The sequence below is a fragment of the Microcebus murinus genome, chromosome 3, assembly GCF_040939455.1.
Source record: "Microcebus murinus isolate Inina chromosome 3, M.murinus_Inina_mat1.0, whole genome shotgun sequence".
NCBI classification, from domain to species: Eukaryota; Metazoa; Chordata; class Mammalia; order Primates; family Cheirogaleidae; genus Microcebus; species Microcebus murinus.
This window is the reverse complement of record NC_134106.1, coordinates 25197715-25213963: the sequence shown is the minus strand read 5'-3', so window position 1 is coordinate 25213963 and position 16249 is coordinate 25197715. Positions and strand designations below refer to the sequence as shown.

The 16249-nt window shown below is 46.2% G+C and overlaps 1 protein-coding gene across 2 annotated transcripts in view; it reads left to right on the top strand.

The window, feature by feature from the left end:
- Positions 1-9620, top strand: part of CAPN14 (calpain 14) — a 33284-nt gene extending 23664 nt beyond the window's left edge. For both annotated transcript variants that reach the window (XM_076000466.1, XM_076000467.1), the window contains 2 exons: positions 6749-6804; positions 9079-9620. In XM_076000466.1, the coding sequence (XP_075856581.1) occupies positions 6749-6804; positions 9079-9105 (83 nt within the window). In that variant the 3' untranslated portion in view covers positions 9106-9620. The remainder of the gene's footprint in view (positions 1-6748; positions 6805-9078) is intronic.
- Positions 9621-16249: the final 6629 nt, after the last annotated feature.

The window sequence follows — 16249 nt, the reverse complement described above, 5'->3', positions numbered from 1 at the left end:
GGTGGAAGTGGCCCAGTTAGGATAAGTGCCGTGTGCGGTCATACACAGGCAGAAATGGGGTTCCCTCACATTTTCAGTGTGGATGTAGTTAAGGTGACACGATGAGTGGGCAGAAGTAAATCATAATGTTTCCAACACACACATACAAATTCTTTTTAGCATATTATGGGGGTACAAGTGTTAAGGTTATGTATATTGTCCATGCCCCCCTCCCCCCTCGAGTCAGAGCTTCAAGTGTGCCCATTCCCCAAACGTTGCACCTCTTACTTGTGTTTGTATATGCCCATCCCCTCCTCCCCACTTCCCACCTGCCCAACACCCCATAAATGTTACTCCTATATGTCCACTTAGGTGTTGATCTGTTAGTACCAATTTGCTGGTGAGTACATGTGGTGCTTGTTTTTCCATTCTTGAGATACTTCACTTAGTAGAATGGGTTCCAGCTGTATCCAGGAATATACAAGAGGTGCCACATCACCATTGTTTCTTAAAGCTGAGTAGTACTCCATGGTATACATATACCACATATTATTAATCCACTCATGAATTGATGGGCACTTGGGTTGTTTCCACAGCTTTGCAATTGTGAATTGTGCTGCTATAAACATTCGAGTGCAGGTGTCTTTTTCATAAAGTGACTTTTGATCTTTTGGGTAGATGCCCAGTAGTGGAATTGCTGGATCAAATGGTAGATATACTTGTATTGCTTTGAGGTATCTCCATATTGCTTTCCACAGAGGTTGAACTAGTTTGCAGTCCCACCAGCAGTGTAGGAGTGTTCCTATCTCTCCGGATCCACGCCAACATTTACTGTTTGGGGAGTTTTTGATAAAGGCCATTCTCACTGGAGTTAAGTGATATCTAATTGTGGTTTTGATTTGCATTTCTCTGATGATTAGAGATGTTGAGCATTTTTTCATATGTTTGTTGGCCATTATTCTGTCTTCTTTTGAAAAGTTTCTGTTCATGTCCTTAGCCCATTTTTTGATGGGATTGTTTGACTTTTTCTGGCTGATTTTCCTGAGTTCTAAATAGATTCTAGTTATCAGCCCTTTATCGGATGTGTAGCTTGCAAAAATTTTCTCCCATTCTGTGGGTTGTCTGTTTGCTCTCTTGACAGTTTCTTTGGCTGTGCAGAAGCTTTTTAATTTGATCAGGTCCCATTTGTTTATTTTTGTTGCTGTTGTGATTGCCTTTGGGGCCTTCTTCATAAATTCTTTGCCTAGGCTGATGTCTAGAAGAATATTTCCAACATTTTCCTCTAGGATTCTAATAGTTTCACACCTACGGTTCAAGTCTTTTATCCAGCGTGAGTTGATTTTTGTGAGAGGTGAAAAGTGTGGGTCTTGTTTCAGTCTTCTACATGTGGCTATTCAGTTTTCCCAGCACCATTTATTGAATAAGGATTCTTTTCCCCAGTGTATGTTTTGTCTGCTTTGTCTGCTTAGTTGGCTATATAAGGATGGTTTTATATCTGAGTTCTCAGTTTTGTTCCACTGGTCAATGTCCCTGTTCTTGTGCCAATAAAAAGCTCTTTTAATGACTATAGCCTTGTAATATAATTTGAAGTCTGGTAGATTGATACCTCCTATTTTGTTTTATTGCCTAGGATTTATTTTGCTATACAGGGTCTTGTCTGGTCCCATACAAAGCATAAATTTATTTTTTCTGTATCTGTGAAAAATGATGATGGTATTTTGATAGGGATTGCCTTGACTCTGTAGGTCACTTTGGGTATTATAGACATTTTAACAATGTTGATTCTGCTGACTCATGAGCATGGTATATTCTTCCATCTGTTTACATCTTCTGCTATTTCCTTCTTCAGTGTTTCATAGTTCTCCCTGTAGAGGTATTTTACCTCCTTAGTTAAATATATTCTAAGATACTTTATTTTCTTTGTTGGTATTTTGAAGGGAATTGAGTCTTTGATTTGGTTCTATCTTGTACTGTTGTTGGCATATATGAATGCCTCTGATTTCTGTGTATTGATTTATTGATTTTGTATCCTAAGACTTTACCAAATTCATTTATCAATTCAAGGAGTCTCTTGGTTGAAACCTTGGGGTTTTCTAGGTATAATATCATGTCATCAGCAAAGAGTGAGAGTTTGATCTCTTCTGTTCCCATTTGGACGCCCTTAATTCCGATCTCTTCTCTGATTGCTATAGTGAGGACTTCCAGCACTATGTTGAACAGAAGTGGAGATAGTGGGCAACCTTGCCTTGTTCCAGTTCTAAGTGGGAATGCTTTCAATTTTTCCCCATTCAGTATGATATTGGCTGTGGTTTTGTCATATATGGCTTGTATCATTTTTAGGTAAGCCCCGTCTATGCCTATTTTGTTGAGCGTTCTTATCATAAAAGGGTGTTGAATTTTGTTGAATGCTTTTTCTGCGTCTATTGAGAGGATCATATGGTCTTTGTTTTTGCTTCTGTTTATATGGTGAATTACATTTATAGATTTGCGTATGTTGAACCATCCCTGCATCCCTGGGATGAAGCCTACTTGGTTGTGATGGATTATTTTCTTGACAAGCACCTGGATTCAATTGGCTAGGATTTTGTTGTGAATTTTTGCATCTGTATTCATAAGGGTTATTGATCTATAGTTTTCTTTTTTTCTTACATCCTTTCCTGGTTTTGGTATCAGGGTTATGTTCACTTCATAAAATGTGTTGGGGAGGATTCCATCTTTCTCTAAGTTGTGGAATAATTTCTGCAGGATAGGCACCAGTTCTTCTTTGTAGGTGTGGTAAAATTCGGGTGTGAAACCATCTGGTCCAGGACTTTTCTTTTTAGGAAGGTTTTTCATTGCTGTTTCAGTTTCAGTACTTGATATTTGTCTGTTCAGGAATTCTATTTCTTCTTGGTTGAGCCTAGGGAGGCTGTGTGTTTCTAAGAAATTGTCCATTTCCTTCACATTTTCCAGTTTGTGTCCATCGAGGTTTTTGTAGTATTCATGAATTATCTCTTGTATTTCTGTGGCATCCGTTGTAATTTCTCCTTTTTTTGTCCTGATGGAGCTTATTAGAGATTTTTCTTTTCTGCTTTTTGTTAGTCTAGACAAAGGTGTGTCAATTTTGTTTATTTTTTCAAAGAACCAACTTTTTGTTTTGTTAATCTTCTGTATGGTTTCCCTGCTGTCGATTTGTTTAGTTCTGATTTGATCTTAATGATTTCACTTCTTCTGCTGGGTTATGGGGTTGGTCTGTTCTTCTTTTTCTAGCTCTTTGAGATAATTAATTAGGTTGTTTATTTGTGATCTTTTAGACTTTTGGATATAGGCTTTTATGGAGATAAACTTTCCTCTCAGGACTGCTTTAGCTGTGTCCCACAGGTTTTGGTAACTTGTGTCTCCCTTGTCATTTAGTTCAAAGAATCTTTTGATTTCCATCTTGATGTCCTCATTTATGAAGTGATCATTCAGCAGAAGGTTGTTTATTTTCCATGACTTTGTGTAGAAATGAGGGTTGCTGTTAGGGTTGATTTCTACTTTTATTCCATTGTGACCTGAAAAGATACATGGTATAATTTCTATTTTTTTAAATTGTTTGAGACATGCTTTGTGTCGTAGGATATGGTCAATCTTAGAGAATGATCCATGAGCTGATGAGAAGAACGTATATTCAGTGGTTTGGGGGTAGAACGTCCTGTAAATATCAGTCAGGCCCATTTGTTCTAGAGTTCCGCTTTAGTCCATTATTTCTTTGTTGATTTTTTGTTTGGAGGATCTGTCCTGTGCTGTCAGTGGGGTGTTAAAGTCTCCGACTATTATGGTGTTATTGTTTATCCATTTGTTTAGATCAAATAGAGTTGGCTTTATGAATCTGGGTGCACCTGGGTTGGGTGCATATATATTTAGCATTGTTATGTCTTCTTATTGAACTGTACCCTTCACCATTATGTAGTGATCTTCTTTGTGTTTTATTACTTTGGTTGATTTAAAAACGAAGTTATTTGTAATCAGCACCACCATGCCAGCTTTCTTTTGGCTTCTGTTTTCTTGAAATATTGTTCTCCACCCCTTTACCTTTAGTCTAACTTCATCCTTGAAGGTTAGATGTGTTTCCTGAAGGCAGCAGATACTTGGATTGTGTTTTTTATCAATTAGGCCAGCCTATGTCTCTTGAATGAGGAGTTCAAGCCATTCACATTTATTGAGATAACTGATAGGTGGGGCAGATTTCTGTTCATTTTGTTAGGTTGAACTTTGTTGCTTTGTTTTCTCTCTTGAGACATTATGGTATCTGGGCTTTGATCTTTAGCTTTGAGTAGATTTACATTCATGAGTGTTTATTGTGCTGATCTGTGGGTAACACTGTCTTGAGTGCTTTTTGAAGGGCTGGTCTTGTCTCGGTGAATTTCCTCAGTCTTTGTTTATCTGAGAATGTCTTGATTTCTCCTTCATATACAAAACTTAGTTTTGCAGGGAATAAGATTCTAAGCTGGGCATTGTTCTGTTTCAGAAGAGTGAGAATGGGGCCCCAGTCTCTCCTTGCTTGTAAAGTCTCAGTAGAGAAGTCTGGTGTTATTCAGATTGGCTTTCCTTTGTATGTTACTTGCTTCTTTCATCTTACCGCTCTTAGAAGGGTCTCTTTAGTTGATATTTTGGTCAGTCTTATGACTGCATGTTGTGATGTCTTCCTGTTTGCATTGAATCTCCCAGGGGTCCTTTGAACTTCTTAAACTTGTATCTGGAGATTTTTGCAAGGCCTGGGAAATTTTCCTCTATTATATCTTCAAATAGCTTCTCCAATCCTTTCTTCTTCTTCTGGTAAACCCATGACCCTCACATTAGGTTTCTTCACATCATCCCACATCTCTTGTAGGCTGTGCTCTTTTCTCTTGTTTCTCTGCTCTATCTCTGTGACTGATTTATTTAATTGGAAGGTGTTATCTTCAATCTCTGAGTTTCTTTCTTCTGTTTGATCTACCCTGTTCTTGAGGCTTTCCACTGTGTTTTGTAGTTCCCTGAATTGATTCTTCATTTCCAGGAGTTCAGTTAAACATTTCTTCATTGTTTCAATTTCTTTAGTGAATTTTTGTTCCAGGTCCTGGAGTCTTTTTGTGTTTTCTTTGTGGGGGGTTATCCAGTTGTTCTTGCAGATTGTTGAATTTTCTTACAATCCGCATTCGAAATTCCTCTTCTGTCATTTTGGTTGCTTGATTTTGGTTGATGCCCATTTCTAAGGGGCTGGTGCTCCTCGTTAGGGATGTGGTTTCCGTTTGGTTCTTCATATTTCCAGAGTTCCTTCGCTGATTTCTTCCCATCTGGATCAGTTGTTGCTTCTTGCCTTTAGGTTTTCATTTGGGTATTGACATGTCCTGTTTAGTCTCTGAGCCAGTAGATGGTGTTTATGGGTGAGATTCGACCACACCCTGTATGATGAGTCAGTAGGTGCTGTGAAAAGGGTGTGCAGGATGTCCTCCCTGTCAGTAGGAGGCGCTTGCACAGAGGGACAAGCTACACTGTTGTTTTTGTGTCCTGTAACCAGCTCTTGTTCCTCTAGAGAGGCACTCTAGTGCCTCAAGTGGTGGGTGGGGCCCTGGGACTTCCAGGTGTGTCCTTTTCTCCCCCTCAGTGAGGGCTAGTCTTGGAGTGAGTCTGGGCGGAGCTGGGTTGGGTAAGCATGCCCTCAGGCACCACCAATGCTGTTAGCAGGGTTCAAAGTTCTTTTCTCTGCTTCCAGGAAAAGCTGTCAGGGAGGGGCTGGAATGGCCCCGCTCAGTCAGAAAGTCTATGTATGTGGTGGGGCTGTCTGAGACCCACAGTCTAGAGCAGGCGTCCCTGCTTTCCACCCTCCCCAACTCTGGGGCTACTCCTGGGCCTCTGCCACCAGGTCTCCCCTGGCTGTGATGTCAACCAGGAGGTTCCCTGCACAGGAACGCCACCTGGGCTGGGCACACGGCCTCCCTTTGGGAGGAAGATTGGCCTCAAGGACACTGATCTGCCCCTGAAAGCACACACACCTTAGTAGGCTGTTCATAAATATCCCTTCTGTGCTCCTGGCAATGCAAGACCTGGGTGCACAGGATCTGGTCTGCAGGTCTGACCTCTGGGCCCCAGAGTTCAATACCTAACCCCACCAGGGAGAGGAGTGCCAGTCCCAATTCACCCGTGGGGAGCCCAAGCTGGGTCTATGTCTCTCAGCCTTACGGTCTGCCCCGTTCTCTTGGGATCACTGGGCCAGCAGCACCTGGGAGGGCTGGCGGGTAGGGAACTTACCGTCTGAGTACCCCTCAGTCAGCTATAAGGCCCCAAAAGGGAAGGTCCCATTCCCTGGAGGTGCCTCCAGCTGGTGGCTATATTGTCTGTTTTGGCAGCTGTGGATAGGGATGGGGTAGGGGAGAATGAAGCAATATGGCGCCTGCCACGCAGCTCGGGTCTGTGCACATGGAGGTGCCCTGAGGGAATTGGGAGCCTGGTGCCATGTCTGCTACAGGCTTACCACTCACTGGCGGTGGCCATCTCTGGGCTGGTGCCTACAGGTCTCTCCAACTGCTGGGGAGCCCACCAGCAGTCTGAGATGCAAGGGAAGGGAAAGTTAGCTGCTCCACCTACCCTTGCCACTGGTCTCCAGGCTACTTGGGAGGTCTCTGCTTCCAGTTCTCCTCTGCAACCTCCTCCTGTGGAGTCTCCGGTGGTCTTAGGTACCCCTCCTTCCGGCCCTCCTCCAATGTAGGCTTGCTTCTTTCTTCTCCACACACACAAATTAACTGTATTCATTTCTGCTGCATTTTCACAGAAGTTTTTGAAAACTTAACCCAAGATGGCAAAGGAATATATCTCCAGAAGCCCGAGGTAAGACTTTCTCCAAGGAGGCAGCTGACATATTCTTAGGTAGAGGTGGCCATTGCAGGGCCAGGCTCTGGTGACGGAGGGTTCTGAGGACCCTTCATTCTACTGAGTTTGAGACTTAGCACTGCATTTATTGCACTCATTCATTCATTCATCTATCCATTAAATAATTACTGAGCATCCACTTTGTACTAGACACATATGAGGGGAACAGGAGACTGACTTAGGACATCCAGTATATTTGATCACAATAATGCCACATGACAGATCCACAAAACTTCACCTGCCTACAATAAGCACTTATTTAGCTCCTGAGTTGCATGGCCAGGAGACCATGGATCTTGGCTGGCTTGCTCATGGATCTGTGATTTTGCTGGGGATTTTGCTGGGTACCTTAATCACAGAAACTCTGACCAGTCCTGTCCTTCTCGAGACAATGACAGAAGCACAAGAAAGCGAGTTTTAAACATCTAAGGCCTCTGAGACCAAGGGGCCACACTTGCAAGTCATTCTCTTGGCCAAAGCAAGTCACATGGCCAAGCCCATTTCCAGCAGATGGGGAAAGAGCTGCCTCCTCTTGCACATCACTTGGCAGACATGGCAGGGCATGGATACCAAGAGGGGTGAGGACCTGGGTCTAGCAAGGAACTCTAACACGGACAGTAATGGGAGAGCTAGTCTAGATAGGGGGTTCCACCAAGGCCTTTCTGGAGGAGGTGGCATTGAAGCTGAAACCTCAAAGACAAGAAGGAGCTATCTGGGCAGAATGGGAGGGTGGGTAGGAAAGGCCCAGGTTAGATGGGGCAGTGTGTGCCGTCCAGGCTGGCATACAGAGAATGAGGGGAGGCTGGCTTAGGGTGAGTCTCAAAATCAAGGTCAGGTCAGGCAGGACTTACAGGCTAGAAATAAGCCTCACTGAAGGGCTGGCATAGCCTTCTCCACATGTGCAGGAACTACATCTAGTCTTATTTTTGTGGCCTCTTCCCAAATCTCATATAGTGCTCTGTGTATAGTAGGTGGTTAACAAATGCTTGTTGAATGAATGAGCTGATATGTCTTGGAGAGGGAAAATTCATGTATGGCATCGGTTGTCTTCCCTGACCATTCCAAATGCACTGATTTACGGAGCACCTGCTAGGTGCCAGGTGTGGTGCTAGGTAATGTTTACTGCAAGGATGTTGGAGTCTGGAATTGAAGTATCTGCTCTTATTTTTTCTGCAACACTTCCTCTGTTTGGCTGCTTAGAAAGGATTCTTTAAAAGCTCGGGTATCTCCCTTGATCTCAAATGTCCATTCTATGGAATAGCCTTCTAAGAGGTAGGGACCCTCAGCCCGTGTCTCCCCTCAGTCACTCCAATGTATGTGTGTGAAGGTGGGCTTCAGCTGGAGGGACAATGGCTAGAGTCTTCTAGTCCCAGCCCCAGACTGCTTAGCCCCACACCCAGCTGCTGAGGCATCAGTTCCTGATCCCAGGCACTCCTTCTGCAGTGGCGGGCTCTGAGCTGGGGGAACGGGGTGACATGAGTGTGGCACCTGAAACAGGACAGCCCACAGCTTCATCAGGCTCCAGCAAAGTGAAGTGCTGAACTGGACAGGTCTGAGTTGAAGCCACAGCACTCCTTGTTACCAGCTACAGGACGTTAGGCAAATCATACTGCCTCTCTGGGGCCTCAGCTGCCCCACCTGTGAAATGAGTGGGGCTAGGTGGTCTCTGAGATCACCTCCAGCTCTGACCATCTCAGCTCAATGAGGATGAGACCAACAGGACCACCCAGGGTCCACAGGATATGGAAGCCACGTTGTTGGAATTTCACTCTGGGGCTTTCTCTGACACCACTGGTAATGTCACCATTACCAGCTTCATCATCAGCATCATCTTTTTGATGGATTGGCTTGGGGAGTGGTTTCCCCAGAGGTCCCCTCTGTGTGAGTTAGAAGGATCCTTCATCACACCCACATAAAGCTGTCAGACCAAGGGGCCCATAAGTGTAAACACGTAGAATATGTTCTAATGGATTTCTGCTACCCAGGCTGCACACCTGCACGGAGCCGGCACGCGCTTGCCAAATTGAATTCACGGGGAAAAAAATTCATTGAGAATTGAATACAGAATCAGCCTCTATCTTGGCTGTCATCATTCATAGGCGCTGCAAGAAGTCAAGGTTGATTATATTTCGGGTTGATTTATACTTACTAATGGATGGTGTGGTCCCTCTGGCTAAACCATCCATTAATGTCCTGTCTCCATGGCTTCCTTTGCTTTCCTATCACGTCCAGTGGCTGATGATGATACTGTACTCCTGAGAAGGTGGGAGCCTCGTCTGCGCTCACTGAGGACTCTGCACATGGCCCAAGGGCAGCCTTGGCTGAGACCAGCCCACACCCACCCAGCTGACTGTTCTTCAGGACCATGTCACCAGCCATCACCTTCTCAGATGGGAAGATTTGTCTTCTGTGGCTCTCTCCTTCAGATGGCCAGCATGTGGAAACGGAAGGGCAGCAGTAGAAATTGACTTGGATTTGTAAAGGCCACGTTTCTTTCTCTGTGACCACAACCTTGTCACAAGCAGGGATGCTGCCTGACTTGGCCTGAGCAATCTGACTCGAGAGCTGGTGCACGTAGCCTCTATGCACACTGCCTCCATGGCTGCCCAGCTCAATGACCTCAGACATGCCAAGAGTCATCACATGTGGGTAATAGTCCAGGTGTCAAGGTCTGAAGAGGCAATGACGTATCCTTGACACCTATACCAGCATTTGTAAATTGGTAGAGACATAGGCTCTCAAGTGTGCTTTTAAGAACACATAAAATAAGAGAAATGGCAGGGTCCAGGTGGGTGGGCTGGCTCTGGCATCTGAGGTCCCTGGGTAGCCACCTGCTAACAGTATCTCCAGATGATTGGATTTGGAAGAACTCAGTGGATTTCAAACACCTGAGCTCTCAAAGAACTTCCAGCCTGTGACAGATGTCAGTCTGTTTACTTAACCTATAGACTATCAGATTCATTTCAAATCAATCCAGAAATTCTCTGTGTACCTACTTCAAAAAAGAACAACAAATCCATGCTAAGTTGTAGAGTCAATCAGTGGGTGGTTGGTATATCTGATTTTTTGCATTGCCATGATACATCATTTTTGTGGCATCCATACCAACCCAGAATACAGGTGTCCAACCAGAAAAAAGACCATTTTCCAAAGTCGATGCATTTTATTCATAGGTTAACACCTCAGAGCCAGTCGTTATCTGAGGTTAAGCCTCTCAATTCTGAAAATCCAAAATTTAAATGCTCCAAAATATGAAATTTTGAGCTCTGACACAACACTCAAAGGAATTTTTAGATTTGAGATTTTCAACTCACAAGTACATAATGCAAATATTCCAAAATCTGAAACATTTCTGGTCCCAAGCATTTTAGATAAGGGATACTCAACCTGTATTCTATTTACTATTAATTTGCAAACAATTCTAACCAGCATGGCTATCTGGTTTAAGTCCAAGCAGACTAAGGGAGGAAGCTGAGCAAGGGGATAAAAAGGTGTTCACTGGGAGCTGAGCCACCAGAGATTTGCCCTCCTGACAGATGGGTACCATACGCAACCAAAGGAGCACTGCAGAGCATGATGTAAAGAGGTGAAAAAGTATTTTATTTAGGAAAAATACTTGTGTTTATTCCAAATGATAAGATGCAAAATGGTTTGCTATAAAGTGTCAGATACATGAGGCATTACTTTTTTTATAATATAAATGATGATCATGCATTGATAGTCTAAAAGATATTTATGTCTATTGGTTCCTATCTTTGTCTTTAGAATCCACTGTTGTAAATAGTTGTTTTAATAAAACAGTTTTGGCTTGGTCCATGAAGGCAGTTTTGGAGGTTTTTAAGGGGTGAAGGGAGGGTGATACCATTATCCCTGTTTATGATACTTGGATCTATTTCCAAATTGATTGTCTAATAGAGCGCCCCCTGCTGGCATCTCAGCAGTCTGAACTGTCCTCCTGTGTCACTCAGCTGTTCCCCTCACTCCCCTGTGTCCATGTGTCACTGTGGCAACTCAGAGATGCCCTGTCTTTGCTGACTTCCCCCAATTCCCTCCAACACCCCCCAAAGCTGAGTGCTCGAGATCGGGGGCAGAGCCATCGCCCCACCTACCGCACCCCTGCCCATCTTCTGTTCCTCCAGAGCAGGCTTCTTCAAACTACGGCCTGCGGGCCACATGTGGCCGTCCAGGGACATTTATCCGGCCTTTTGTTTTTGCTGCTGCCTGTCTTGCTTAGCAGCCGACTTGTCCGGGGCCCACAGTGCGCATGTGTGGAATGTGCACCGCACTCTCCAACGACCCTCCAACGGTCTGAGGGACAGTGAACTGGCCCCCTGTTTAAAAAGTTTGAGGACCCCTGCTTCAGAGTATGGAGGCAAGTAGAGACCAGGGGAGGGCAGACTGGACAAGAGCCAGGGTGAGGTCAGCTGGAGGGCTGGGAGGTGGACAGCAGCAGTTCTGGAAGATGGAAAGCCGAAAGTTTGCCCTGCCCAGGACAAGAGGAAAGTGCAACCAAGGAGGAAGAGGAATCACCTGCTGGTGCTGGGGCAGGTGAGGCCGGGGAATCCAGGTGCTTGGGTTGTCAAGTCCAGCCCAGGCAGGCACAGCACACCAAGGTGAGCCCTATTCTAGGCCCCCAAAATCTCGGGAAAAAAATGACTGTAACTAGTACAAAAGGGGACTAAAATACCTACCATTTATTTATCCCGGTGTTTTTTCCCTTCTTTCGTATTTTGTATGAAAATTACTCACCTAGAAAGAAACTTCTAACTGCAGATGGGGCCTGGAGCAGGGCAGTTAGCAGCTGACTATAAATGGCACTGCTTTCCTGCCATTGCCATGCTGGGTTAGAGAAATGACTTTAGCTTCCAGGATTTCCAATGTGATTTTTCCCCAATGAAATATATGTATTTGTATTTATGATGAAAGAAATGAGGGGCTGAGTGTCGGGGGCCACGGATAGGGCAAGTGAGCATCCCGGAGGGGCAGGCTGCATGCCAGCTCCCAAGAGCTCTGCATAGACGGCCACCAGTCTCCAGTCCTGGGTCACCATCTCTTCTCCAGTGTCCCGAGGACAGAGGGGGTACCAAATCAAACAGGAATAAAAGAGAGGAGAGGATGGGAAGGAACATTCTAGCTGTGTGACACTGGATCTCGATTTATTCATTTGTAAAAGAGAGCCCAAAATGCCTACATCACTGGGTCATTATGAAGATTAAATAAGGCCAGCATGCTGTAGGCTTCTAGCAATTGAAGCTCCAACTTTCCCCCTTTAGGTAGAACAAGTAATTTTTACTACTCTCATTATTTATTTTTGTTTTGATTTTTACAGAACATGGTCACTCAGAGTGAACACTCTTCTGAAACTCCCAGGGTTTATCTTCCTCTTCTTCTTCCATATTTCTTCTCTGAACATGTCAAACCACTTCCTTGAAGTGTGGCTTCAGGAGGGCTGTCCCAGGTTCCAATGCAGGGACTCAGTTGCAAGGACTTCTGAGGAAGTGGCTGTCCTGTAATTAAAGCTGCACTTGAGTCAGAGAGACAGGACCCTGCCCTCCGCTGACCTCTAACCCCAGGAGCAGCAGGTTCATTCATCAGAGCTCCAGGCACTTTCTGGACCATAGTCCAGGCAACTTCGGGAGGATGAAAACTGACCAGCAGTTGTTCCAGAACCTCTGATGGGCAATCGACTGTGACTTAGAACCGACCGACACTAGTGATGAGCAGGTGGGGCGGGACAGGTAGAACAGAGTAGACAGGGAGAAGAGTAGAATACGCTTGCTCCCGCCAGAGCCGTGTGGTCGCTCTGGTCCAGACTGGCTCTGAGGGTGAACGCGGCTGGTTTGCATGTGGTGCTGACGAGGCCTTGCAAAGGTGAGGCCAGTGAGCTTTCATCTCCACCTGTCCACCCAGCCAGCTGTCTGAACACCCATCCATCCACCTGAAGACATTTATCAGGCTCCTACAATGAGTCAGGCACTGTCTCCTGGGGGCTGCAGACGCCTGGCAGGTGGTCCCAGGCGCACCTTGACTGGGGCGCCCAGAACATTATGGAAACACGGAGTATCGGGGAGGCTTCCTGGAGGATGAGGTTTACCAGCTTGCAGGGAGAGAGGCACTAGGTAGGAAAATAAAGGGAGGGCGATGCCGCAGGCAGAGGGCACTGCACGTATTGAAAAGACACTACCACGAGGAATGGAGGGCGCACGTGGAACACAGCTATGGCTCAGAGGAGGCTGGAAGAGGGGCCGAGGCTGCGTGGGCCGGCAGGGCTGATCCCTGCAGGCTCTGCCGTGGCATCCAGTCCTGTCCTGAGGGGCCAAGGTGCCACCCGAGAACGCCAAGCCTGGCACTGAGAAGCTCCAGCCTTTCCTGTCCACTAGCAAAGCGAGGAACTCAGCCAAGTGCAGGGGGAGCCGGATCAAATCCCTGCCTTGGCCTTTAGATCAGGGGACTTTGGTCAAATGACTTCGCCATTTTGAATCTCTGCAGCCTCGTTGATGAAATGGTGATGACGATAGCGACCTCAGGGGGCTCTCGTGCAGTCTGGGCGAGATCACACAGCGAGCATTTCTGGCATTTGGCAGTGCACTTGAGAACTGAGCTCCACTGGCTTCTCTGGGGCAGGGCACATTCCTTCCCACGTTCGTGGCTGTGCCGAGGCCGGCGCCGGCGCTAGGTGGCGCGCTGTCCCCACACCAGGGCGCCTTCACAGACCGGAGACTGCAGGCAGCCAGTCTGGGAAACCCGGGCTACTTTACAGCCCAACCAACCTGACTGGCCCAAAACGTCAATTTCAGCACTACAGGGACTCAATGATCTTGCCTTGCTGCTTTTTTCTGGCTGCTTTTAAATTGATGTACTGATTATTTTATATGTTGCATTTGTTTCTGATTTAAAAACCACATATATTTAAGCGCTCATTGTAAATGCATCTCCTTGAGGGAACTAACAGCAGCCAGCCCACTCAAGCTTGTATCCCAGTCCCTGGTTTAGTGCTTAGCTCATGTTCAGCATCTATGAATTTAGTGAATGACCAATTTTTAAAGTAATTTAGATGAATCTTGTCATTTAAACATTCAGACTATTGAGGTGCTAACTGAAAATATCAATGTATAAGGTTTGCTTAAAGAGATGTACAATTTCTCTCTAAAGTGTCCCTCTGAATTGACATAAAATTTAAACCATCACAGATGCTGTCTGAAGACATTCTTCATATCCTGACATTCAAGACACTTGTGCCTCATTTTCTCTTACACATTCAGAATTCCTCCTCCCAGGAGGACCAACGTTTGGGTCAAGTTCCAGAGCCTTCAGCTTTTGGTTGCACATCACAAGGTAGATGCTCTGTGAGTGATGGGAGGTGAGTGTTCCTGGGTCAGACCCAGACTTCGGCAAGGCTCATGTCCTCACCTCCATACTCAGCCTTGACTTGCTTCCCTTTTCCTGCTTGCAGAAGAAAATTATGCTAGAAGTCGTGTAATCCGAGACAGGCAGGGTAGGGTGGAGGAAGAGCAGGCCCCACCTTGAGGGGGGGAGGGTCTGGGTGTTTTTAGATCCCCTGAAAAGCTGTCTATGGGGCCTTACACAAGTTCCCTAACTTCTCAGTTCATCTATTTAAAAAAAAAGTTGTGTGTTGGAGGAGGTTGGACTCTAGAACTTCTATCTCTGCATCTGGCTGGAGATAGAAAACTTGCCAAGAGCACAGGCTGGCCTCTAAAACGACGTCCACTTGGGTCCAGCTGTGTAAGTTACCTTTTGAGAGTCGCCAATGTTCAGATCTAGGGTCCAGAGGACACCATGAAGATGGCGTGCCGTCACACACATACGCAGCTTGGCACGTGCCGGGCCTCTGGTATGGTTCACTGTTACCTTGCCCAGCCATGCTAACCCCAAAGGAGAGCCCCACCTCCACTCTGCAGTGGCTCCAGCTCTCCAGCGGGGGAGAAGCCAAATGGGTTCTGAATCAGAGCAAACCAACCGCCACGAGGCTCTGGTGCCTGAAACCTGAGCTTCAGTTCTGCCTGGAAAACATCTCTTTGAGAGCTTTTGCACAAAAGACTCATTTCCCAGAAGGGATCTTTTGGCCAAATGAAATTATCAAAGTGATTGTTGTTTTTGTTCCAACTTCCATTGGCTCCACGTCGCATCCCACCCAAAGGGGAGCTTCACCAAGTGTGGTGTTCCTGTCACCCAGCTATCAAGACACATTGGTTCATCTCGGCAAAAGCAAAGCCAGCAGCAGCAGCACATGCCCAAGCAGGCCTGGGGGACCAGGCTGCAGGACTGTGGGCCAGCCCCCTTCCTCTCGTTCACCCTGGGGATTGCACCCTCTTGGAGAAGTGGGTCTGGGTCCGGGCCCACGGCAAGGCTGGCTTGTGTGCTAACGCTCACTCCTGTCTCACGTGGTCTGTGTGTTCCCTGGCTGCAGTTTGGCCAGTTGACTCACACAGAACATTCTTCCTGTAGTCCTTGGCTTCCTTGACAAGGGGAAATCAGAGGTTTTTAGAGTGCACTTGGCCGGGGCTTTAATACTGAGAGGATGGTGATGTTCTCAGGGAGTAGACATTCTTCTGCTCAAAGTGTCACCCCTCTGCTTGAGCAGAGAAGCTTCTGGAAGTACTGAGCTGTAGGGAAGTGCCCCATAGACTCCAGCTGTGGACTAATGGCCATGCAGGTGGATGTGCAGGCATCGCCTAGAAAAGGTCCCGTGAGTCTGCTGTGTAGGTGTGTTCGTTGCCGCACTGCGTTTCTCTGTGAAGCTTGTGTATACGTAACATGTGCACTCATGGGTGTGCGTGTGTGTGTCAAGCTGACATCCAGGGGTCTAGAAGCTTTGCTTTCTCCAGGTCAGGTTGTACCAGGCTCAGGAGATGCCAGAAGAGGTCTGAATTCTGCAAGTTCTGCTGCAAGAGTTGGGGGGCTTTAAAGGGGTGAAAATGATTCCGAGGTGGGCCAATAAAACTGGAAACACACTTGACCAAAAGCCAGAGGACTTGAACTTGTGTCCCTTGTGCCACCAACTGGTTGTGTACTTGTGGCCTTAAGAAAGTCCTTTAACCTCTGAGTCCCGGTGTCCTCATCTGAATTGCCATGTTAACTCCGGCCTCACGGGATGGTGGCAAAGAGGAAATAAGACCCGTGCCCACTGTAAAGCGGGTTCAGAGTCGGGTTACTGCTCAGTGAACAGGCCTGGCATAATGTGCGTCTGCTGGAATGAGAATTTGGGATTCTGCTCTGGTAACTAAGAGGACAAACAAATCAGGAGACATGTTAGACATAGATAAAGGATGTGAAGCACGTGTGTGTAAGCACTGATACGAGGGCTGAGGAGCCGAGCAGGCACTGAATATTCATCATGCACACTAAATATTCATGAGGCACATGAAGCACCAAATACTCAGGG